Below are 25,226 nucleotides of genomic sequence, written 5' to 3' on the forward strand. Positions count from 1 at the left end.
AGCCACGACTTACTAGTACTTTTTGACATAGTATGTACTTATTATTAATTAAATGACATTGTGATGCATATTCCAACTGCGGGCATTCGTTATTAACCCAGTCAACAAAACAAAAATTGTTTTGAATAGAATGTCAAATTAATTGCAACCAAAACAATATGTTTGTAATAAATTTAGAAAAAAAAAACAGAACATTGTCTACGGGACAATTTTTGCCAAAAAAACACACATTTGAAGGTATTTCGGTTTTGTTGAATTGAATTTATTTAGCCGCCATAAATCTTTTGCAATTCATTACCTAAACGTTTTGTGTTTCATTTATAATTTCGTTAGCAATTTATTTATGTATGCAATTTGTTGTTGTTATATTATTTAATTTGTTGTTTGTTGGTGATTTGTTGTTATTATTAAACTATTCATCCCTTTTTGTTGTAATTTTGTTTCAGTGCCCTTTTGCATTCTTTAGAACAACCTTAGAAAAAAATCAATCAACGTCTCTCATAAAAGGCAAACAGACAGCGGTACAGCCAAAGAAAAATGTCAGTTCAATGGAAAGTGATTTAAAGTAGGGGATCTGTTTATGAGAAGGTTCTTTTTCAATCTTTTTTCCGGGGACTTGGCAAGGCGCAAATTTTGTAAAAAAAAATAGGCGAATTTGGTAATGATTAATTTTTAGGGACTAGGGAAGTCATAGATTTTTTAATGACCAGGGACTACGTAAGTCGTAGATTTTTTAAAACATAGTTTTCAGGGTGTAGATTTTTTAAGAATATTTTATGTTATGTTTTTTAAAGAAAGTTTTTTCGGGGCTAGGCTAGGCGTAGATTTTTTAAAGAATATTTTTGGGGACTACGCAAGTATAGGAGGCTAGACGTAAATTTTTTAAAGTATAGTTTTAGGGACTACGCAAGGGTAGGAGGCTAGGCGTAAATTTTTTAAAGAATATTTTTGGGGACTACGCAAGAGATTGGTGGCTAGGCAAGGCGTAGATTTTTTTAAAGAATATTTTTGGGGACTACGCAAGAGATTGGTGGCTAGGCAAGGCGTAGATTTTTTAAAGTACGCAAGTGTAGGATGCTAGGCGTAGATTTTTTAAAGTACGCAAGTGTAAGAGGCTATGCGTAGATTTTTTAAAGTACGTAAGTGTAGGAGGCTATGCGTAGATTTTTTAAAGTATATTTTAGGGGCTACGCAAGGGTAGAAGGCTAGGCGTAGATATTTTAAAGTATATTTTAGGGGCTACGCAAGGGTAGAAGGCTAGGCGTAGATATTTTAAAGTATATTTTAGGGGCTACGCAAGGGTAGAAGGCTAGGCGTAGATATTTTAAAGTATATTTTAGGGGCTACGCAAGGGTAGAAGGCTAGGCGTAGATATTTTAAAGTATATTTTAGGGGCTACGCAAGGGTAGAAGGCTAGGCGTAGATATTTTAAAGTATATTTTAGGGGCTACGCAAGGGTAGAAGGCTAGGCGTAGATATTTTAAAGTATATTTTTGGGGACTACGCAAGAGATTGGCGAATAGGCAAGGTGTAGATTTTTTAAATTATATTTTTAGGGACTACGCAAGAGATTGGTGGCTAGGCAAGACGTAGATTTTTTTAAAAAATCTTTAGATCTCATATATAATAAAAATACAACTTCTTATAGGAGAGCAATAGGTTTTTTTTCGAAATATCCTCCTTTTCTTGTAAGGAACCATTTCCGAATCAAACTGCAACAAGAGAAAATATCGTTTAGTTCGAACGACATGATGTTTAAATACTCTCCACCAAGAGTGTAGGTAGATATTCTTATAGAAATTCAATAGGACATTTTATCTCGCCGATAATCGCCTAAATTGTGGAATATTTTGAAAAAAGGTCAAATCGTATTAAGGTGATGCGAACTTGTATATTCTCCACCGCATTCAAAATACCTAATTTCGATTTTTTTTAGAAAATTTCAATCAAAAAGAAGTCTTCCGGAACTACTACTTCGTGGCAAAATACGCATAAACCCCTAAAAATACCTAAAATTATACAGGACGTTTATATAGGGACCTTTGTCAATATTAATTCAATAGGAAAGTGCGACCGAAACCTTCAAAACGTCGAAAAGGGGCGGGATTCCTATATGTGGTCTATGTTAAACATGGGCCTTTGTGGACAATTTTCTATAAAGATATATGCCAACCTCCAAGAATCCGAAATGCAAATCCAATTATCCATCACATTAAAAATACCTAAATTCGATTACTACTTCGTGTCAAAATCCGCCTATAACCTTCGAAATACCAAAAATTAGATGGGACCTTTATATGGGGATCTATGTCACCTCATCGGTGAGAAAATGTGGCTGAAACCTTCAAAATGCCGAAAATGGACAGGATTCTATGTGGGCTATGTTAAATATGGGCCTATGTGGGTAATTTTCTGTAAAGATATATGTTAACCTCCAAGAACCCGGAATGCTGGCTTGTGACAAAACATGTGTTCCATAAGTCGAGCTTAAAAAAAGATATCCAGGCGCTTCAAGAACCCGGAATAACTCCTTCGTGACAAACCTTCAAAATACAAAAAAACATGTGACTGGACCTTTATATGGGGGTCTATGTCAATACCCCTTCGGTAGGAAAATGCGGCTGACGTAGATCGGTCCATAGATCTTTCCGAGAATTTTACTCTCAAATACTCCAAGAGCTGCCCCAACTGTTAGTATCAGCGTCTTATAGAGTGTGAGTTTGGATTTACAGTCACTTCGGTGGGAAAATGCGGCTTATACCTTCAAAATATCGAAATTGAGGCGGAATCGTAATATGTGTGATATATAAAAATATGGATCTTTAAGGACAATTTTCTGCAACGATGTATGTCATCCTCCACGAACTGGGAATGCACAAAATACAGATAATGAGGCAGAATCTATATATGGGAGCAATGTTCAAACATGGGCCTGTTTTGAATATTTTCCGCCAAGATGTTTTTCATTCTCCAAAAATGCCAATGGGAAAATGAGGCTAAAACCTTAAAAATACCGAAGATTTAGCTCCCCATGATACCCAAATAAAAGCCAATTCGGTTATAACACTTGATCACAATCCCCAAAACAGCATTTAAGGGGATTATCCTAATTATTATCCTAATATCTAATGTAATTTCGTAGATTAATTGAACGTGACCAAACTCTCAAAATAAGTATCCTTGTGTGGAAGTTATCGTTATATGGAGGCTAGACTAAAAAGTGGACCAATATCGAATATTTTTGGTAGGAGGATTTTCTAACCAAAGAGCATCTGAAAAACCAAAGCGCAGCCACAGATTCACTAAATGTGAACCGATATATCCCATCTTCAATATCAAATATCCTAGAAGAAGTAGCAAATAATGTGTCCGATTTCAAACTCTATGTTAAATATTGCGAGTTCTAGCATGATTTCAAAGGACATTGCTAAATCGACATAGAATTTTATTGGTAATATTTCGAGGTGTTTTTCAATCAATAATTAATTTTTCCTTCAATAACTAACAAATTTCTTTGAGTGTAAATTAATGTACATTCGATACCAAACAAAATACACAATTGAAAACATTGTGAATAAATTTCCTTCGCCTTTTTTAACGCCATTTTTTATTTGTATGTGTGTGTTTTTATTTCGTTTTTTGGTTTTGGCCATAGTGCCATCTCTTACAACAACTTGTTGTTTTATTGGCTAAGAACAAAATAAAAAAAAACATTTCAATTCTATTCTTCTTTCACAGGCAGAGTTGCCATTTATTTATCAATATAAAATGATCTGAAAATGTAAGAAGTATATAAAGCGCTTAGTTTGATCCGGAAAACTCTTCAATATAATAACTGACCATTTTATCAGTGCTTAATGAACTATAAAAATGTTTTAAAACATTAAAAATGCTGAAAATTGGGCGGTGCCGTTTATGTGAGCTATACTTATGCTTAAAACGCTCTAATTTGTCATGGACAGACAACAGACACTGCTGTACAAAATTGCAGAAAATGGTGGAATGTTTCACCAAATCAGGAAGATATATACTTAATGGGGTATAAAATGACATGATGCACTATGGGCCAAAAATCCCATTTTTTGGCTATAATTAGAGAAGAAGGTTTATAAAATAAATAAATATCATATGGAAGGGTTTCGAGGGCGCTGATTACGATTCAGCAAGAAAAAAGATAAAACTCTAATAGGGTGGATCGAAAATGGCGGTCATCTTTTTCAAAAGTTGAGTTAGCCATGTTATTTTTGAGCACGTTTTGTAGAGATATGGTCACAAATGTGAAATCAGATTTTGAAAATCAAATAAAATGGATCCAAAATGGCAGATGAAACTTAAGAAAAAACTGAATATTTCATTTCTTGGCAGTATTTAACATCAGAATAGAATGAAATCGTATTTTTTTATGTATTATGGACTTTAAATTGTTGGCTGAAAACGTGCCTAATATCTCCAAACTACCAAATAAGAAGTCGCAAATTTCTGGACAGAGAACATATTAAGGCGACGATTGGTGCCACTGAAATATCCTCTGGCACTAGAGTTGGGCAATCTAGTTCCTTGAGCGGTTCGAACTTTTTTGGTCCGCTCCTCAAAAGGAACTAGGTCGTTCCATAGTTCCTTTTAGTTCACTCATCCAATGGTACACGACAGTTGGTTCAGTCAATACGATCGTTCATGCTTCTTTTTTTTGTTTGCTTGAAATACACTCTTAATTTGTATTGCGACTAGAATAATGCGTTAAATCATTTCAGATGTAAATATAGCTGATATATATTCAAAATTCATACAAATGGTGTACCAATCGTTTAATTATTACACGGAATATTTCATTCATCAATAAAGAAAGTGGCAGCTAATGTTACATTAACTGATTCACAGATATGAGATAGTGGAACGAAATTAAAAAGGGGAGCAAAAAAGAACGACGGAGCAAAAGGAACGAGAGCAAAGTGGAACGAGCGAGCGAAATGAACTAGGTGAACTTGAGCAAGAAGGAACGACTTGATCAAAAGGAACTAGGTGAACGAATGATCTGGGCCTAGTTTCGATCGTTCCTGAATGGGAATAGTTCCTTTGAACTAGTTTGTTCCGGAATGATACAACTCTATCTGGGAAAAAATTATATTTATGAGTTTTGTATGTAAAAATTTTAATTATGTTCTTAATATTACTTATAATTTTCACTTTCATTTCACGCAAAAGAACTATGTCATTAATATTAATGATGACATTAAATGCCATCATTAATATACGTCAGTTAATTCGGTCTATGAACGAGAAGAAATAGGTTAACGATTGGATCAAAAGGAACCAGACGATTTCATCTTCTAGGGATTTGGACAGATTTCAAACATATCGGGCCCTTGTACTGGTACAGCAGATTACGAGCTCACAATTCACTCTAGCACATCTAGCAAATATATCCAATCTAAACGGATGTTGTTGGAATTCCGGAGGCTGTAATTATTCTCGATTTTTATGGGTCATGTGTAGGGAGCATATAAGAAGACAAACAGCTCAGCAGCATCAGCAAGAGGTGAGAAGACTTCAACATGGATAAGAAACACTTTTGTCGCATCAAAAATTATAATAAATAAAACAATTTTAAACTGCCAAAGTCTTCAAATTAAAACATGTGCTTTATTTATTGACCTACACCACCAGTTCCTAATTGTTGTATAGTCTAATATTCATATTTATTGTCGTTCCTTTTTACAACAATTACTTTCGGTTCTAACATTAGTCTATAGATTTAGAATCCCTACAAGTACATGCACCTTAAGATATAATAAACATAAAGAAGAAGAGTAATTTTTATTATACGAGGCAGTTCGGAAAGTTCTTAGCCTAACACAAAAAGTGAGATATATGGTATGTTAAAGTACTTTTTTAATAGTAAAGCTAGTAAAAGGGATACATTTCAAAATCGCTCTCAGAGAACAAAATAATTTGAAAAGTTCGGGAACGCAGAACGCAGCCAAAATTAGATGGCAATAGTTCAAAATCAAAAAACAGCCAATCAGGAGTAGGCATTCCTGTTTACCATTTTTACTCGGCCAAATTTCTCGAGTAAAAAGTTTACAAAGAGAACGCCATTTTGTTTTGTGCTCTCTTAAATTTGGTTCAATGTTTTACCAGTTGTGTGGGTTCACGAGCGGTTTTCGAGTAAAAAGTTGCAAAACTTGTTAAATTAGTATATTCTTTTAGGTTGTGGAACGGAACTATTAAACAGAAATAAGTTAAGTGTTTTGGAAACTACCATCTCTGTTATGAACACATGTTAAATTATGATTCGATCTGACAACTCCTTCATATAGAAACAGGGGTTCAAAAAAGACGCATCCGCAATTTTTTACAATGGAAAAATTTGAAATGCGTGATTTCATTAAAAAATGCCGATGCGTCTTTTTTAACACCTGTTTCTATATGAAGGAGTTGGCAGATCGAAACAAAATTTAACATGTGTTCATAACCGAGATGGAAGTTTCCATAAAAACTTAACTTTTTTCTGTTTATACCACGCTTTTTGTGCTAGTCTAAGAACTTTCCGAACTGCCCTCGTATTATTGGTGATGAAACCTCATTGATAAGGTTTATTTCGATTTGTAATTGGAGTAATTCATCGAACCATTTTCTTATAAAGTTTGGTTGTACGACCTTTGAAATAGTTTGGTCTGGATTTCTCGATTCGGATTTCTTTATAAATGTTTTGAGCCTTTTTCGGTAATCTGTTGTCGACAACCAACAGAAAATATAAACTCAAAACAATTTAGCTTAAACCTGGGTGGTATTTGAACCCTGGCTTCTATGTCATCACAAAAGTTGTCAGGCTCAAAGAAGGCATCTTCCGAAGGCCACGAAGATATTTTGAAGGTTTTATGGAAAAAAGTCCATCGTTGCTATAAAAATCTTCTCTAAAAAAGGAGGCGTTTTCAAAAATATTAAGCGTCGCATAATTCTGGATCCTTAGCGTCTCTCAGGTTTTGTTTTACAATGCAACTTCTATCTTTGAGCTCATCTCGAAGTAAAAGTAAAGTTTGGAACCCCAATATTCCGAATTTGCAATACCAATCGAGGTTTTCCGCATATCTCCTGAGTGCTCCTTCCATTATATATTAATCAATTTAAATTAAAATAAAATAAATTACGTTCGATTCGAATTTCGACCCGATTTCATTAAAATTAGAGTTCAAATTTATCCAATGGTCTCAGGGTATATTGCTAATTATCGAATTTACAATTCGTTTTTATATTAAACTTAACATTTCTTAAAAAAAAAACTGCTGAAGAACTCACAAAACTTCCTTTAATAAAAATTTATAAAAATTTCCCGAACTATTTTGACCATGAAACGGAAACACTGGCAACATTTTCCCAACCTCTCTTCGACAACCCTTCTCTCGTTGTGTTTTTTTTTTTTTTTTTTTTGCAACAATTTTCAATTACACATGCTGTTGTTGCAAGAATCGGAAGAAGAAGAGGAAACGTAAAACAAAACGAAAATGTGAAGAAAAAAATTGCTGATCGTTCAATGCGAAAAAAGTAGATAGCGGTTAGATAACACACAATCTATGGATTTTTTCTATGAAAATTACTCAAAACCTTTTCGAATTCCTTTAAAATAATATAGAATCTCTTTTTTGACTTACCTTAAGTAATGATTTGGGTGGTGCATCGGCGGGATCGGGTCGTTTAATATTTAAAAATGAATTACGCACATCGGGACATTTTTCAAACATGAGAACACGTTCGGCCACCGAGCCACGAGTTAAGAAGGGACTGCGTACTGGAATAACAAGAAAAGGGGGGCAAATAATTCTCATTCACTTTAATAGCTGGGCTATAGAAGTTCTGCTACTTACCGGCCTTCTCCTGGCCATTGGTGAGGGGTCGTGTCGATTTCAGTTTGGTGGGTGTTAAGATGCTGCTGCCATTCATGTTGTTGCTGGCTGGAGGTGTTGTAGATTTAGTGGAGTCTACGGTATCGCTGTTCTCTTTGGTTTCTTCTGTTACGGCAGATTTTGTTGTTTTAGTTGTGGCTGAGGAGGAATCTTTTGTTTTTGAGGATTTTGTTGAAGTTTTCGTTGATTTGCTGCCAGTTTTTTGTAATTTTACGACGTTTGCACTGCTATTGGCTTTGGCGTCTTGCGATTCGCTTGCCTTCAATTCCGTTTGAATTTTTTCTACTTCAGCTGTTGTTTTTTCTATTAGATCTGTCGATATCAGTGAAGGTTCATTGATGGCGGTGCGGATATTCGATAAATGTGTATCTATGATGCCATTGCTGAGTGCGGAGGATTGTGGACTAGTCGCTGTGGTGGTGGTTCGTTTTTTAGTCGCCACCGCCACCACGTTGCCGTTACTACTTGGCCCGGTATCTTTATTTTTATCGGATTTTCTTATCGATTTATCTGCCACCGATGTTAATTGTTCGCCGAGAGATTTCTCTAATGGTTCTTGTAAGGTATTTAGTAGCTGATTGACAACCTCTTCAACCGGATGTGGTCGATGGGAGGTTTTGGTTTTTGTGCTGACTTTTTTGCCAGTCGGCGAGGTGGAGGAGGGGGTGGTGGTTTCTCCGGCATTTGTATTGGTTTTCTTTTGTAGTTTTGTGGTAACTTCATTGAGAGGTTCTTCTTTGTGCAGAGTGGCGCCCAATGTGGGGCTGGAGTCGCGGAGTTTTTTATCCGATTTTTCCAAAGTTGAGGATTTTTTCACCTTGACTTGTTTGTTGCTTGGTGATGTGGATGCGGATTTTTCAATTATCACCGAGGGTATCTTGCTGTTACTTTTCATTGCCCCTCCCACGGGGTGAGTGGGGGTTTCTTGCTGCAATAGTTCTTTGATTTTTTGTAGATTTTCACTTTGTTGCAACGTCAAGGCTGGTATATCCAAATTTAAATCCAAACTAATATCGAAATTCAGATCCAACGTTTTGGAGGGTGTACTAAGTTTGGAAACCGATTCTCCAGTTTTTGGGGAGGATTTGAATTTTGTGGTAGTGGCCGTTGTGTGGGTGGTGGGTTTGGTTAATTCCAATTCTGCTTCCAGATCCGCCAAACGGCTGCTTACTTTGTTGTTTAATAAAAATCCAGAGCTGCCCAATTTGGAATTGGAATTTATTTTTGTGGTGGTTGGGGAGGTGGAGTTAGGGGTGGAAGTGGTGACAGCTGTGGATTTTTTGGTATTTAAAATGTCAGCAGATTTATCCAAACTATTTAGCACGGCACTCTTTAAAGTGCCACTGGAGGATAGAGTGGAGGAGGTGGTGGAGGAGGAAGAGGAACTATTATTTATGGCCTGTTTTGAAGAGGGTGAGGGAGAACGTTGACGTTTTGTCTGACTCGAATTTAATTTTCCCTCCGTTTTTGTTGTTGTTGTTTTCACACCACCACCACCCACTGAACTTCCGCCCGCAACTTTCCCGCCCTGTACCCCTCTCTGTTCTTTGTCTTTGATGACAAATGAATTTACCAATTTGTGTAGACCCTCGGTACTTTTGACATCCTCCGTTATGGACCCAGTGGCCGCTGCAGCCTCTGCTGTGTATATATCCAAAATTTCTGTGGGCGCAATACCATGACTCTTCCAGGTGCGATACAAGGCATCAGCATGTTCGGAAATTTTCTTGGAAATTTCTTCAATTTCCAAAGAGGTCTGTAGATCCCTACCGCCCGTTATGGTCGCACCATTGTTCAGCATTATCGGCACTGTGGTGACATTGGGTGTGGATTTTGTCTTGCCCACACTTTGTTTGCTGGGTTGCATCAACTTTGTACTGCTGCTACTGCTGTGGAGGCCGGATGATTTACTGCTGGATGGCGATTTTGTTGAGGCCGTTGAGGCTGAGGAGGAGGTGGCCACTGATGCCGTTGATGACTGCATCTTAAGGCGTTTTTTTATTGTTGTTGTTGTTATTTTGTGTTCTTCAATTGTTATTGTTGTTGTTGCTGCTGCTGCCGCGGCTGATGTTCTTCTTATTTAATTTTAATTCTTTGCAAAATTTAGGTCGTCTTTTGTGTATTTCGAAATAAATTTTTTTCAATTCACTTCTTTTTTTGGTTTTTCTTAAACTTCCTTTATTTGTTGACTTTTCACATTTTCACCAAATTAAAAAAAAAACAACAACAAAAAAAGAATTCACTTTTTTTCTTCGTTTCAAATCACTAACATTTCGTGGTTCCTTTTTTTACGCTTCGTAGCTCTGTGGCTGGCGTAATTTTTTCGCGTATTTTTTCTTCAAATTTTTTTAATTTTTTTTGTTTCGTTTATTTTGACGTAGTTTTTCTAGTTGTTGTTGCTATTGCTGTGTCTGTTTGTGTTATATTTTTTTTCGATTCGCGCGTTCCGTTTAGCGAAAATCTATTTTTAAGAAAGAAAAAAACATTTTTTTTTTGAAAGAAAAAAATTTGAAAATGAAAATTCCTATTTCAGCCTTTTTAATTTAGCACACACACACATATATATTTGTAGTGAAAAAGAACGTTTTTTTTGTGTTATTTTGTTTCTTCTGGTTTTCATCAAAAGAGCACTGAACGTTGGTTGTTGAGTCGATTTTGGCGTTTTCTTTTTGTTGCACAGAAGAGGGGAAGGTGATGTGACTGAGGGAAATTAATTCACTTTCAGTTTATATATTAATTTTTCTGTTGATTTGAAATATATATATACATATATATATATATATATTTTTTTTTTGCCGGTAGATAGAAAATTAATTTGTATTTAAAGTGTATTGAAATTTTATTCAGATATTTTTTCAATTTTAGTTTGAAAAATTTCACATTAAATAAATTATTACTAAAAAGTCTTAATACAAATTAATATATTTTAATCGGAAAATCTATCATTGATATCATTAATCGGACACCCGCTGATTATTTGAAGGCCAATTAACATCAAGTCGGTAGAAAATATATATGGGTTATGTCTCCATTTCTTTGGTTCACCATTTTTTTTTTTTTTTAAATCGGACCAAAAAAATATATATGGTAGCTATATCTTAATCTGAACCGATTCCAACCCGGCTAACTTTGGATCTTTGGTGCTCCATTTATTTAAAATCGGACGGAAATATATATGGGAGATATATCTAAATCTGATCCGATTTCAACAAAACTTCGCATACAGCAGTATGGACCTGATTCAGTATGACGGAAGAAAGCAGCAACATCATAAGAAATGATTCGAAAAGTAAAGAAGCGACTTGAACGAAACCCGCGTCGCTGTGGCCGAAAAATGGCTCGTGAGCTGAACATATCGCAATATTCCATTCGGCAAATATTGAAAAATGATCTCGGGGTAAAGCCATTGAATTCCAAAAACTGCAAGAACTTACACCGCAACAAAAAGAAAATAGACTCAAAAGAGCTAAAGAGTTGCTTCACTTGGCCGAAAGTGGTGAACTGCCGAATTTAGTTTTCTTCGATGAGAAAACATTCGTTGTCCAGCAGTTTGTAAAAAAAAATGATCGTATTTACTTGCCAAAGAGGTCAGCAGAAAATGTGCACCTCCGGTTGGCCACCAGAACTCAAGCGCCGACCATGGTGATGGTGTGGGCCGCCATAACAGCCGATGGTCGCTCTCCGCTCGTGGCATCAGAATAAATACCAAATATTATTGCGAAAATATTCTGGAGGGTGTATTAAAGCCTTGGGCATGCAAACATTTTGGCCGCAGACCTTGGACATTCCAACAGGAGTCAGCATTTCTTTCAATAAAATTTTTATCCACTTGGTATATGGTTAAAACTTTCAAAATGGGGCGGTTTCTTTGTGGGGGGTCTATGTCAGAACATAAACCTATATTAAATTTTTCACCAATAACCAGGAATACCAAATTACAGCCACTTCAGTGGGAAAATTAAACTAAAACCTTCCGAATACCGAAAATTGAGCGGGAGCATTATATTGGGACCCTATTGAAACTATTTTGAAAATATCCAACAAAGAATATTTTTACCCTCTAGAAATCTGTAATGCCAGATTATAGCTAATTCGAGGTGAACTAATGAGAACACAAATATGAAATTAGAACCAATTCAGTTAAAACATAGTTCAATATTTTCGGTAGAGAGATTTTCGACACAATGAGAAGACAAAATAGAGAATTACATTAAATTTGGTTGAACAAAATCCCAACATTTTTGCCTTACCTTGGATATAACGAACTTCGTATATAACGAACTAATTTACTGTACCAGTGAGCGGAGCAGTATAATCGAATGGGGCCGATCATATGATACCCTATACAACTACCACGGAACTCGATTTTTCTGTCGTTCTATGTTCCGAGCCGGTCAAAATTTCCCTGCATTTGCATTCTCTTGATCGATTAGAGGTCAACAAACAGAATATTTTCCTAATTTTGTTTTTTCCCAGTGTGCACATTTACACCATAACATGCATTTTTCTTTAATTTTGCACAGAAAGGTCATGGTTGATTTAACCGGGTGAATATCGGCCAATCCTTATCAAAACAGCCCTTCTAATTTTTCATTTTCAGCTTGTAATTGTGGCGTCTAGAGCGTTTAGAAATCCAGACAAAAATTAAGTGTTTAGTCCATAACTGTGACATGTATCGTGTTTACAAATTATTAGGGACTGAAGGCCGGAAGAATACACACATGTCTAGATCGACTCAGCTAGTCGAGATATGACGATCGGTATATTAAAAGGAGTGTCTATGACCAATATTTCACGGCGTTACAAACTCTTTGGGCCACACAATATCCTGACAACATAATTGTGTAGGGTATAATATTGATAAATTTTGGTAGGGTAAATCGTCATAATTTTTTTTAGATCAAAAAAAATTAATTTTTATAGGGTCTCTGACGTATATTTGGGGGTTATGCAAAAGGAATGACAAGATGAACTTTTCCATTACTCCTCCAGTTCGGAATTATAATCTTAGAATCGACGAGTATAACCTTCTAAGTTCTTTAAAAAATATGAATATAGATCGGATTATAGAGATATTTAAAATCTATTTTTAAACCATTAATTAACGAGATTTTACCCAAATCTGTATTCTAATATGTGATTTGAAGCTAAGTTAAAGTCCAGGAAAGCCTTTAAAAATGAGCGAGTGTACTGTGGCATTCCTTTCCTGGATGGCATTTAGATTTGACGCCCAATGTGATGTTATTATGAATAGTTTTCCTCGACAGTCTTAAAATACGGTATCAAACAAGTAATGGATTGAAATCATTATACCAAATAATAATATAATATTATGTAATTGAATTATAAGATTTGTTTTTTCTTTTTTTTAATTGTATGTTTTATTTGTTTTAACTCCGATGCAGATACACATTTTTGTATTAACTCGCAAATTTTTCATTACACTTTTTTTTCATATTTACTGCTATACTTGGTAATTTTTTTTTTAAATTTTAAATATTTTATTTTCAAAATTCCTCAAATTTTCCTTAAAAGGAATTTCTTATTTATAAATATTAATATTTAATTTTCACATGTTATTTCGAATTTAATTAATTTATTTCACAATACCACACAAGAAAAATAATTAAACATTTTTGCATGTTTTTCCATGTACACATTCCTTTCAAAATTTATTTTATTTCACTCTTTTTTTCCTTCGTTTTTGTATATATTCCAAATCGATTTTTTTCGTATTTTATTGCCACAGTTTTGTTTTGTTTGTTTTCTTTTTCGTTTGGCAAAGCGGCAAAGAAAATTCACATTTTTCACCGGAATTCGGGCATTTTATTGATAAAGCTCTCGAATTTTCGCACTTTATTAATTTTTATTGTTTGCACTACCACCACTACAGCGACACACAGAAAAATGTTTATTTTAAACAAATTTTTATTTACAAACTGTTTTGAGTGGTTGGAAAAATTAAAATTATTTTTTTTTTATTTTGTTAAAATGGAAATTGTTTTTTTTTTTTTTTGATTTGGAAAATATAATTGTTGTTTTTGTTTATATTTTTAAATTAATTTTATTATTATTGATGATTATTTTTATTCAAATTTTTCTGTCAATAAAGTTCGATATGGGTGCTTACAGCTTTAGCCTTTGAAAATGTTTAATTTCAATCTATGCCTTGAAATACAAAGGTCCCGCGACATTTTAGATAGTTTTTAAAATATCTAAAACAACTTATTCGCTGACTATTTTAAGAATTAGTTCATGTTTTGACAAGGCCCCAATATAGGTGTACCGTCCCACTTGAGATATTTGGATGTAAAAAATCAAGGATGCATTATTTCTATGCAATAATAGATGGCAGCTCCATAACATCAGCAACATGACAGGATATAGCGCCACCCAGAGGACAATGTCAACACTGAGGACCACATTAAATGAGCACCGGACCCAACCACTTTACCGGACCCAACCACTGTACCGGACCCAACCACTGATAGCTCCATAAAATTAGCAACATGACAGGAGATAGCGCCACCCAGAGGAAAACGGCAACAATTAAAATAAGCAAAGACAATTTTCGATATTTTGAGAAGTTTGAGCAGGGTTTTCAACCAAATTGGTTCTTATATATAGCGCCACCCAGAGGACAATGTCAACACTGAGGACCACATTAAATGAGCACGGGTCCCAACCACTGTACAAAAATTCAAAGAGACGTTATTTCTATACAACAACAGATGACAGCTCCATAAAATTAGCAATATGACAGGAGATAGCGCCACCCAGAGGAAAACAGCAACAATAAAAAATAAGCAAAGACAATTTTCGATATTTTGAGGAGTTTGAGCACAATTTTCAACCAAATTTATCTCAAAACAATAAATTAGAAATTTTGGGATAGTTTTCTGGTTATCCAAAATGAATTTGCGCAATTTAATATAACCGTACCTCAAAAAACCAACATGATGGTGGTACGATCAGGAGTGTCGTAATGATTTTGATGTGAAAAAAGCAGACTGAAGGGTAAACCTGCAGACAGTAGCAACACATAATGCGATGGAAAATTATCGGGAGAAAAGGAGTGAGGAGAAACGTATTTTCAGAAAAAAAAAATAAGGATGAACAAGAAAAACGTTAGCGTGAGCAAATCGAAATGTACAGGAGTTGGAATGATACCTGGAATCTTTACCAACAAGTAAAACACCAAACCGAAGGCTTTAGTGCAGACACATCCTCCTGTAGAGATGAAGATGGAAACTTGGTGACAGATAAAGATACAGATAACGTGTAGAGGATCTGGAAGAAGCATTTTGAGCATTGGTGGCGGTGAAGAAGATATCCCAGAACGGTATAGATTGTATACCACCTAGTCAAGATGAGAACAGAGTAGCAATAAATCGGCTGAAGAACAATGTAGCAGCAGGTGCCGATGGATTACCATCAGAACTATTCAAGACCTGTGGTCAGAAGCTTGCACCAGCTGATTAGAACAATTTGGCTTGAGAAATGCATGTCCAATGATGGGAACTTCAACATCCTGTGCCCCGTACAGAAAAAAGGATACAAGACGATATGTGCCAATTATAGAGGAATAAGTCTCCTTCCCTTCGCATATAAAAGGGCTATCTATTACCAATGCGGCTTCAGGCCTGGCAAATCCACCGTTGACCTGATTTTCACTCTGCGCCAGATCCTAAAAAAAGACTCACGAAAAACACATCGACAAATTCCACCTATTCGTCGACTATAAAGTCCCATTCGACAGCACTATCCGCTCAGAGGTATTTAAAGCCATGTCTGCGTTCGGCATTCCTGTAAAATTAATTCGGCTATGCAAGATATTAATTCGGCACAAGATCAGCATTTAAAATCGGAAAGGACCTCTCGGAGCTCTTTAATACCGAACGAGGATTCAGACAAGGTGATAGTTTGTCGTGTGACCTTTTTAACATACGGCTGGAAAAGGTCATACGGGATCCAAATGTGAACAGAAATGTACACCAAACAGCATATGTTATTCCCCGAAGACATCGACATAATGGGTCGAACATTGGGAGCGGTAACAACCACCTTTGAACGAATTGAGAAGGAGTCTGCCAAATTGGGACTGACAGTAAATTGCGAGAAGACTAATGCTAATGGTATCAACACACAAGACGTCCAGTAGACTCGGATCAATTGTGGAACTTTAAAACTACAACTTCGAGGTAGTGAACGATTTTATATACCTCGTTACTGCCATAAACAAAACTAATAACATCAGCTTCGAAACCCAGAGAAGAATGGTGTCGGCCAACAGATGCTACTATGGTGTGAGTAAGCAATTCAAAAACATGGCCACCTCTCGCCAGACCAAACTCAAACTGTACAAGACGCTGATACTACCCGTGCTGTTGTATGGATCTGAAGCAATGGTACTTGCGCAAGCTGATAAGCCAGCTCTTGGTGTGTTTGAGAGAAAGATTATCCAAAAGATCTACAAGCCAATCTGCGTCGACGGTGAATATTGGTGTCGAATAAACCGTAAGTTGTACCATCTATTCTCCTAGCCACTACTGTGGCTAGGCCATGTTGTTAGAATGGATGAGGATGTCCCAGCTCAGAAGGCATATACAAACGAGACAATTGATAGTTCACATAGAAGGGGAAGGCCACGAATTCGATGGAAAGATCAAGTAGAAGACAACTCGAAACCTGGTCTTTCAAATTGGAAAAACTGCGCACAAGATCGATGCGCCTGGAAATATTTTTTTAAGATCGGATTATGGAACAAATATTCTATCTCAAGCCAGCTAAAAAAGTAAAGTAAGTAATTCTCAACTTCCGCAGAAAACTTCAGCAGAAAATTGTCAGTATAGGGTAAATACCCAAAGGGTAAATACCCGGTAAATTGGGTAAATACCCATTTGTGGGTATTTATTTGGGTATTTACTATATTGAATCGGTAATACAACATCTTGCACCCAATTTCCGGGTTTCTGTTATCAAATCGATTTAGAATGAATAGTTTTACGATACTTTAAAGACGTGTGTAAAAACTTGGGTAAATACCCGAGTTTTTACCCAAAAATTGGGTATAAACTCATTAACTGCCGAACCACTTGACATAGGCGGCCAAAATTTTGCACACATGTTTCTAATGTCAAAGCAAATATAGAAATCCAACATGGGGTCCCTGGGTCCAAGTTTTGATATAGCCCCCATATAACCGTATCTCCCGATTTAAGGTATTTTTAGCCTATTAGACACATTTTAAGGCCAAATTGGCTGTAATTTTGCACAGAGTGTTCTTTTTGAGTACAAAATGTCCATACAAAATTTTATGTATGTAGGTCCACGTTTACTGGTAGCCCCTATACAAAGATACCCCTATTTTGAGTATTTACCCAAAAATTGGTTATAAACTCATTAACTGCCGAACCACTTGACATTGGCGGCCAAAATTTTGCACACATGTTTCTAATGACAAAGCAAATATAGAAATCCAACATGGGGTCCCTGGGTCCAAGTTTTGATATAGCCCCCATATAACCGTATCTCCCGATTTAATGTATATTTTGCCTATTTGATAACAGAAACCCGGAAATAGGGTGTAAGATGTTGTATTACCGAGTCAATATAGTAAATACCCAAATAAATAACCCCAAATGGGTATTTACCCGGTATTTACCCACCCCTTGGGTATTTACCCGGTAAATACCATCTCTAAGTATAGATCATAATAATATTAATGCCTCATTTATGGTTTTTAAGAAAGGTTTAATTCAGATCTATGCTTTGACATAGCTACCATACAAAGGTCCCGTCTCATTTTAGACATTTTTTAAAGATCGTAGGGTTATATTCCTATCGAAATGCCTATAATTTAGCATTATGGGTTCTAGGTGGGTAAATAACTTATTATTTCATTTTTTGGCAAGGTGTTCCGTCCAACTTGTGATATTTGAATGTAAAAAATCAAGGATGCATTATTTCTATGCAATAATAGATGGCAGCTCCATAACATCAGCAACATGGCGGGACTGAGAATCACATTTATTAAGCACAAAAATTACAGGAGACAGGAGCACCATCCAGTAAAAATAAGTAAGGAGATTTTTTAATATTCTGAGGAGATTTTTTAAACCAAATTTATCTCAATACAATAAATTATAAATATTGGGACAAAATTTCAGGTTAGCCGAAACGAATTTGTTTTTTTTTTCTTCGTTTATTTATTTAATTTATACACAATGTATTTATTAAACACATTTTTTTATTATTTTAAAAGTTTAATTTGTTATAGTTGTTATTAAAAAATTGATTCACACTTCTTTTTCCAATTTTTATTTTATTATTTTTTTTTAATTTTTTATAATATTATTTTTCTACTTTATTATTTTTTTTTTAATTTTCACACACCCTTTTTTGTTAAATAAAATTCTCAAATCCACATCTTTTAATTTAATTTCAATTTTTCACACAATTTTTTAATATTTCTTTCATTTCAATATTTTTTCAAATATTCTTCTTTCACTTTTTTTGTCAAACTCAACAACCCGATTATATATGTGTGTGTATGTGCTTCTTCCACTTCCCACTTCCTTCGATTATATATTTTCATTATTTTTGTAGTTTTCAATTTTCAAAATTTTTCATTCCACGCTATTTTACCGTAACCAATTTTTCCTCAATATTGACGTGTTAACGTTATGAATTCTCCGTGCTTTATGAGATCACTTTGAAAAATTCACGCATGTTTTTGGGTCCACGGAAAACATGAAAAACCAACGAACGAACCAACCAAAGAGGCTCTTCAGATATTCAGCCATTTAACCAAAACCAAAAAAAATAAAAACAACAAATATAAATAAATTTTCTTCTCCGTACAATCGTCTTCTGAAAATGGCATTTCTTTTCCTGGTTCTCCCAAACACGAAATTCAGCTATTTAAAGATGCTAAAACATTGTCTCTTCGTGTGTGTGCGCGCCTATTTTTCCCCCAAAAAAAGAAGAACAACGAGACAATTCTCCCCATTCTCACTTTGTCTCTTGCTATTTTTATGCATATATTCGTATGCCTAAAATCGAATATGAGCTATTCAAATCGATATTTTTCGTATAGATAATGATGAAGGGTCGGAATAGTTGGCCATAATTCTAGTTCTACTGATTGATTTAGGGTTTCTGTCCTTCTTTCTTCCCTTAATTATTTTTAAATATGAAAAGTATTTTTGGAGCGGGGAGGAGGGAAATCTTTATTTTCGGCGTGAAGGGAATGTGACAAAAATAGAGTAATAATTGTCATTTGTTGCCCTTCGAAATATTTCTAAATTGTCATGGATTTTGGGGACAGAAGATTTTCTATAAATAGAAGAATATCTGTAGGATTTTATAGTTAGAATATGGAAAATATTAATCGGTTTCTACAAAAATTCTATACATATTCCCAATGTAGTAGCGCCATTATAGGATCCTGATCCAAACCGAAAAGTATTTTTTAACACTGGCTCGATATATATGGTCCTTCTCATTTTATCCTACAATACTATGTTGTGAAGGTATTATATATTAGATTGTGTTCCCATATAGCGCCACCTAGAGGAAAATTGCCACTTTATTTCTATGCAACGATAAGTGGCTGCTCCATAACTTCAGGAACATGACAGGACTTTGTGTCACCCAGAGGAAAATGGCAACACTAGCAAGTACCACAACCACTGCACACAAATGCAAGAAGTCTTTTTTTTCTAGGCAACTATAGATGGCAGCCCCATCACCTACGACAAGCTACAGCAGATCAATCATCTTCTTAAAATCAATTTTAAGGAAACTAACGTTACTAATCGAATTAAATAAGTATAGGTCACAATTATGGACCAATTGATACGATATGTTGCATGTAAATAATAGTCGGATGAAATGTATTCTGATTACCAACCTCGAAATCAAGATTAATTCATGAAGATAGCTCAAAAATAGGAAAAAGTATATGTTTCAAACTAAATAAATTTATTTCTATGCAACAAATGATGACACTCCTCCACCCCAGGGACATACGTCGTTAGTGCCCCAAGAGGAAAAAAGTGAAAATAATGACCACAAACTGACAATTAAATTAACAAAAAATAATTTTTGGTTATATTTCTATTGATTAGAGCCAATTTACCTACGGCAGGCTACAGCAAATCAATCTTCTACTTAAAATCTATTTTAAGGGAACTAACACAACTAATCGAATAAAATAAGTATAGGTCACAATTATGGACCAATCGACACAAAATTTTGCATGTAAATAATAATCGGATGAAATGCATTCTGATTATCAACTTCGACATCAACATTAATTCATGAAGATAGGTCAAAAATAAAAGATCCTAGAATAATATTTACTAGAGGACAGGAGATAGCGCCACACAGAAGAAAATGGCAACACTAAAAAAGCAAGAACCCTAACACTCTAAACAAAATCAAGGATGTGTTATTTCTATGCAACAATAGATGACAGCTCCTCCACCCCAGGGACATTATCGGAGTTAGTGCCACCCAGAGGAAAATTACAACACTAAAAATAAACAAGGATCCCAACCACTGCACAACAATTCAATCGGTCGTTTTATCTAGACTGCAATAGATGGCAGCCACATCACCTACGACAGGCTACAGTTGACCAATCATTTACTGGAAATCTTCTACTTAAAATCAATTTTAAGGAAAACTGAAAAAAATAACGAGACACCCTCGGATTAAATATGTAAATAGGTCACAAAAAATTACTTTTGTTCATATTTCTAGTGATTCGAGCCAATTTACCTAGATGTGTCATTTTTACCGCCCGTCTGGCCATTGGCAAAGTACACGTCACAATTATGGACCAATCGACACCAAATTTTGCATGTAAGAAATAATCGGATGATTTGCATTCTGAATACCAACCTCGACATCAACATTAATACATGAGGATAACTCAAAAATAGGAAGAGGACAGGTGATAGCGTCACCCAGAAGAAAATTGCAACACTAAAAACAAGTAAGATCTCCGAACACTCTAAACAAAATCAAGGATGCGTTATTTCTGTGCAACAATAGATGGCAGTTCATCCACCCCAGGATCATTATCGGATTTAGTGCCACCCAGAGGAAAATTGCAACACTAACTATAAGCTAGTATCCCAACCACTGCACAACAATTCAATGGGTCGTTTTATCTAGACTGCGATAGATGGCAGTCCCATCAAATACGACAGGCTACAGCAGATCAATCTTCTACTTAAAATCTTAATTAATTTTAAGAAAACTAACATAACGAATCGAATTAAATAAGTATAGGTCACAATTATGGACCAATCGACACAAAATTTTGCATGTAAATAATAATCGGATGAAATGCATTCTGATTACCAACCTCGACATCAACATTAATACATAATGATAATTAAAAAATAGCAACAGGACCAGAAGAAAATAGCAACACTAAAAACAAGGAAGAAACAAAATCAAGGATGCGTTATTTCTATGCAACAATAGATGACAGCTCCTCCACTCCAGGAACATGATTGGGGTTAGTGCCACCCAGAGGAAAATTACAACACTAAAAAAAATAAACAAGGATCCCAACCACTGCACAACAATTCAATGGGTCGTTTTATTTAGACTGCAATAGATGGCAGCCACATCACCTACGACAGGCTACAGTTGACCAATCATTTACTTAGCTGGAAGCCCTATGCTTTGTGGAGGTACTATGCTTCCAAGAGGAGTAACAGGAGAAAAAAACATAATCGGTAAATATTTAGGTGATAAAAGGAACCAACAATTCTATCACAAATGTCCCGAATTGTTGACTAGGTGGTTGGATATGGCTTCACATGATCGATACATCCCCCTGTACAGCATTGCTTAGGATTTAGTTATTTTACAGGTTCTAGATCTTAGCTCCTGTCCTAAACGAATATATAAAGAATAAATAACCTCTTATGGAGTTACTGTAATTTTTTTTAATATAGGTCCATAATGTTGTATAGCTCCCATCTACGAAATCCAACCCATTTGATAATATTTAAAAGGTCCAAAAAATTTTAAAAAAACGTTCTGCTTTTGTGACAGAGGTTAAAATACCTACTGGCAAACAATTTCAATATAGGTCCAGGCTATTACATAACTCTCATATAGTGGTTCCACATCATTTTAGGTAATATCGGGATATGGCTTTAAAATTCGCTTAGCAGAACTTTTAAAATGAAATCTTGTAATATTTGAAAGGTCCCAAAGGAATTTTGCAACCAAAATGCCTGATTCAGATTCTTTGAGGTTAAAAAACCACTGGCAAACAATCAATATAATAGACCCATGGTTTCACATAACTCTCATATAGTGGTTCCGAACCATTTTAGGAGCTTCACGCTTTTTTCCATATGAAATGTTTCCAATTATGCCTAAAAAAGATGGACGTACTATAAAACTGCTTTAAAAAGAATTGATCACGTCCGTTGCTATAAAAACATTCATCAACGACTATTATTTTCTGAAATTAGATCAAAAGCTAAATGAATCAAATGAACGTGATAAATTCCGGTTTTGGAACAAGAAAAATGTGTGGTATAAGAAATAGGTTAAATATGTAAACGAACATTTTCTGAAGTAATTACAACGTCAGCGAACTTTTTATACCCTCCAACATGAGGAGTTTAAACATTTTAGTCGCATTTTCACATCTAAAGGCTTTAATTCCGGCATAATAGAGGGTAAAACGCATATTTGCTGATAATTGTCCATCAAAATCTTCGGTGTTTCCAGATTTTAGCTTTATTTTTACCAAATTTTTTGACATAGGTTCCTAAGTTTAAATAGTTGTCATTATTTTTAGGATTTTAGTCACATTTGCCCATGTAGTGGCTTTAATTCCGGGATATTGGAGGGTGAAACGCATTTTTGCAGAAAATTATCTATATGAGCCCAAGTTGTGATATATACGTCATTTTGCTGATTTCAACAACAATTTTCCACCGAATAGGTTCCATTTTTGACATAGACTCCAAATAAGTTCCCGCTATTTTGGACATTTTAGCTGAATTTCCCACTGAACGTACTGTAACTTAGATATCCGATTTCTAAGAGAGTAAAAAAACTTTTTTTAGTCAATTTTCGATATTAGTCTATATTTCGACAAACCACCTTTGGGATATCAAAACTAATTGTGGGTCTATATTTTTTAACTTTTGTATATTACAGACATATGTATATACTCTGCACCACCGTGCGTGCATAAACATAAAATGAGCTTAGAAATGCGTTTCAAATCGGTATTTTAAATTTCACTTTAAAATATAAATATTAAATATTTTACACTCTCTTCATCCTGTATATTCACATTTAAGAGATCAGTAGATCAGATCAATTTTCAAATGATAAGCTAGGTAAATTTTTTGATTATCATATCACTTGTGTGTTTATCACCCTCCAAAGTACTCTCATAATATCATCATTAGCACTTCTGATTCTCAATTTCAATCACAACTCTCCCTCTTAACATTTCCTTTATTTCCCACCTCTCTCTCACATAGTAAAATCATTACAAAACCCGAATAAAACTTAAAATATTTTTTTCAAGCCCTATTTTCATTATCACTTTTAATCACAACTCTTTCTCATTTCATTTACATATCCATTCATTTAAAAACTCTATCACACAGTAACCGTTTTTACAATATGCCCATAAAACATAAAAAAACACTTTCAATTTCCATATTTTTGTTTTCAAATCCACTCATTTCATATCCACTTCAAATTTTCCATGATTTCCATTTAGAAAAAAATAGATGTGCATAATTTTCTTTGCATTACACACACACGCACTCACACAATTGATTACATTTATCCAATTTTCCGTATATGACCCGGTGCGGCCATTCATTCGATAGACTGACTAGAACAACAACAACAACACACTGCTGCGAGAATGCTGCGTTCTCCGAACGAACAAAACTGATCAACGCGTTTAGAACAACTAAACATCTGTTTTAAATTTTTGAACAACACACAGCAGAGGCAGCAGCAACAACAACAAAAACCAAACAAAACAGAATCTCATTACGTCGCGCAACAACATCATTTTTTGCATTCATCAGACAAGCAACGGACGACGACGCTCGCCTGTCGGATGGCTGTTGTTGGCGTTCGGCGAGACAACAACGGGACATTCTTACATCTCCCACATCCGTTGATCAGTTGATGTTCTATGTCTCGCTCCTTCTCTCTATCTCTCTCGCTGTTTCCGCCCATCATCTTCGGCATCATAACATTATGCCAGTTAGACTTCAAATTCTCTGTTGTATTGATATTGTGTCATGTCATATTTTGTCTTGCTCTGAGACATTCATACAAAAAGAGCGTGGGGATGGATACTCAAAAGGCCAAGAGTGTTGTTGTTTTTTTTTTGCCATACTCTCTCCAAATCATGTTCAATTGTATTTATTTTGGTTATCATTGCTTGAGTGTTGTTGCTATCGTTAGAGTGGTTGTTGTTGCGACTGCTGTTGGTTGCTGCTGCTGCTATTACCGTTGTCGGCTTCTTGTTCTCCCACTTGTGTTTGGCGCGCGCGATTCAAGTGAGCCTCAATGTTTTTGTTTTTTGTACATGTTCCTTCCTGTTCGTTGTTTTTGTTGTCTTTGCTGCTGTTGCTCATTTACATTTCCATTTCATTCTACGACGGAGAACAACAGCAACATTTGCACAAAACGACAATAGAGTGGAAGTGGATTTTTGTCGATTATATTTATAATTCTATTTTGTATTGCGGTGATGTTGTTGTTGATGTCGCATGATCGTAATTTTCAGTGTGTGTGTGCTGTTTTCCATTTCTATGCCTACGGATGTGTGTTCAAGACAGTCAGCATCGTTTTGTTACAGCCACAGGTTAATGAATTGGGAAGACCAATCGATCTACCAGAAGACGAAATTCTATAAAGAAAACCACCCCAGAAGGAGGCCACCTGGTCTTGGATAAAGAAAAATACTTTGAGGTCATGTAGGAAGAACATCAATAGATCTACTTGGAGGAAAGCCAACAGGACTTCTAAGATGTTGACAACCCGATCGATATTCTATGAAGATCAACAAGTATTATATTAAAAAGAGCAACCGGACTTTTAAAAAGAAGGCCCATCTTCTACGAAGAAGACATTCACTTTTCCTAATAGGAAGAAGACTTTTCTGGTCTTCAATGAGGATGAAGTCCTTTCTGGGCTTCTATGAAGAAGACCTTCAGCTCTTATGTGAAGAAAAAGAAGACCTTTAGCTCTTCTATGAAGAAGAAGATCTTCAGCTCCTTCTATGTAGAAGATGGCCTTCAG

General features: G+C 35.3%; 1 protein-coding gene across 1 annotated transcript in view; it reads right to left on the reverse strand.

The window, feature by feature from the left end:
• LOC133328934 (serine/threonine-protein phosphatase 2A regulatory subunit B'' subunit alpha) overlaps positions 1-9,885 on the reverse strand; it is a 35,651-nt gene extending 25,766 nt beyond the window's left edge. Inside the window, exons 1-2 of the mRNA XM_061537444.1 lie at positions 7,863-9,885; positions 7,650-7,786 (exon numbers count right to left, since the gene is read on the reverse strand). Of these exons, the coding sequence (XP_061393428.1) occupies positions 7,650-7,786; positions 7,863-9,885 (2,160 nt within the window). The remainder of the gene's footprint in view (positions 1-7,649; positions 7,787-7,862) is intronic.
• Positions 9,886-25,226: the final 15,341 nt, after the last annotated feature.

The sequence above is a fragment of the Musca vetustissima genome, unplaced genomic scaffold (genome assembly GCF_032173495.1).
Source record: "Musca vetustissima isolate MV318-11 ecotype Yass unplaced genomic scaffold, APGP_CSIRO_Mvet_v1 utg38424, whole genome shotgun sequence".
In the NCBI taxonomy this organism is placed as follows: Eukaryota; Metazoa; Arthropoda; class Insecta; order Diptera; family Muscidae; genus Musca; species Musca vetustissima.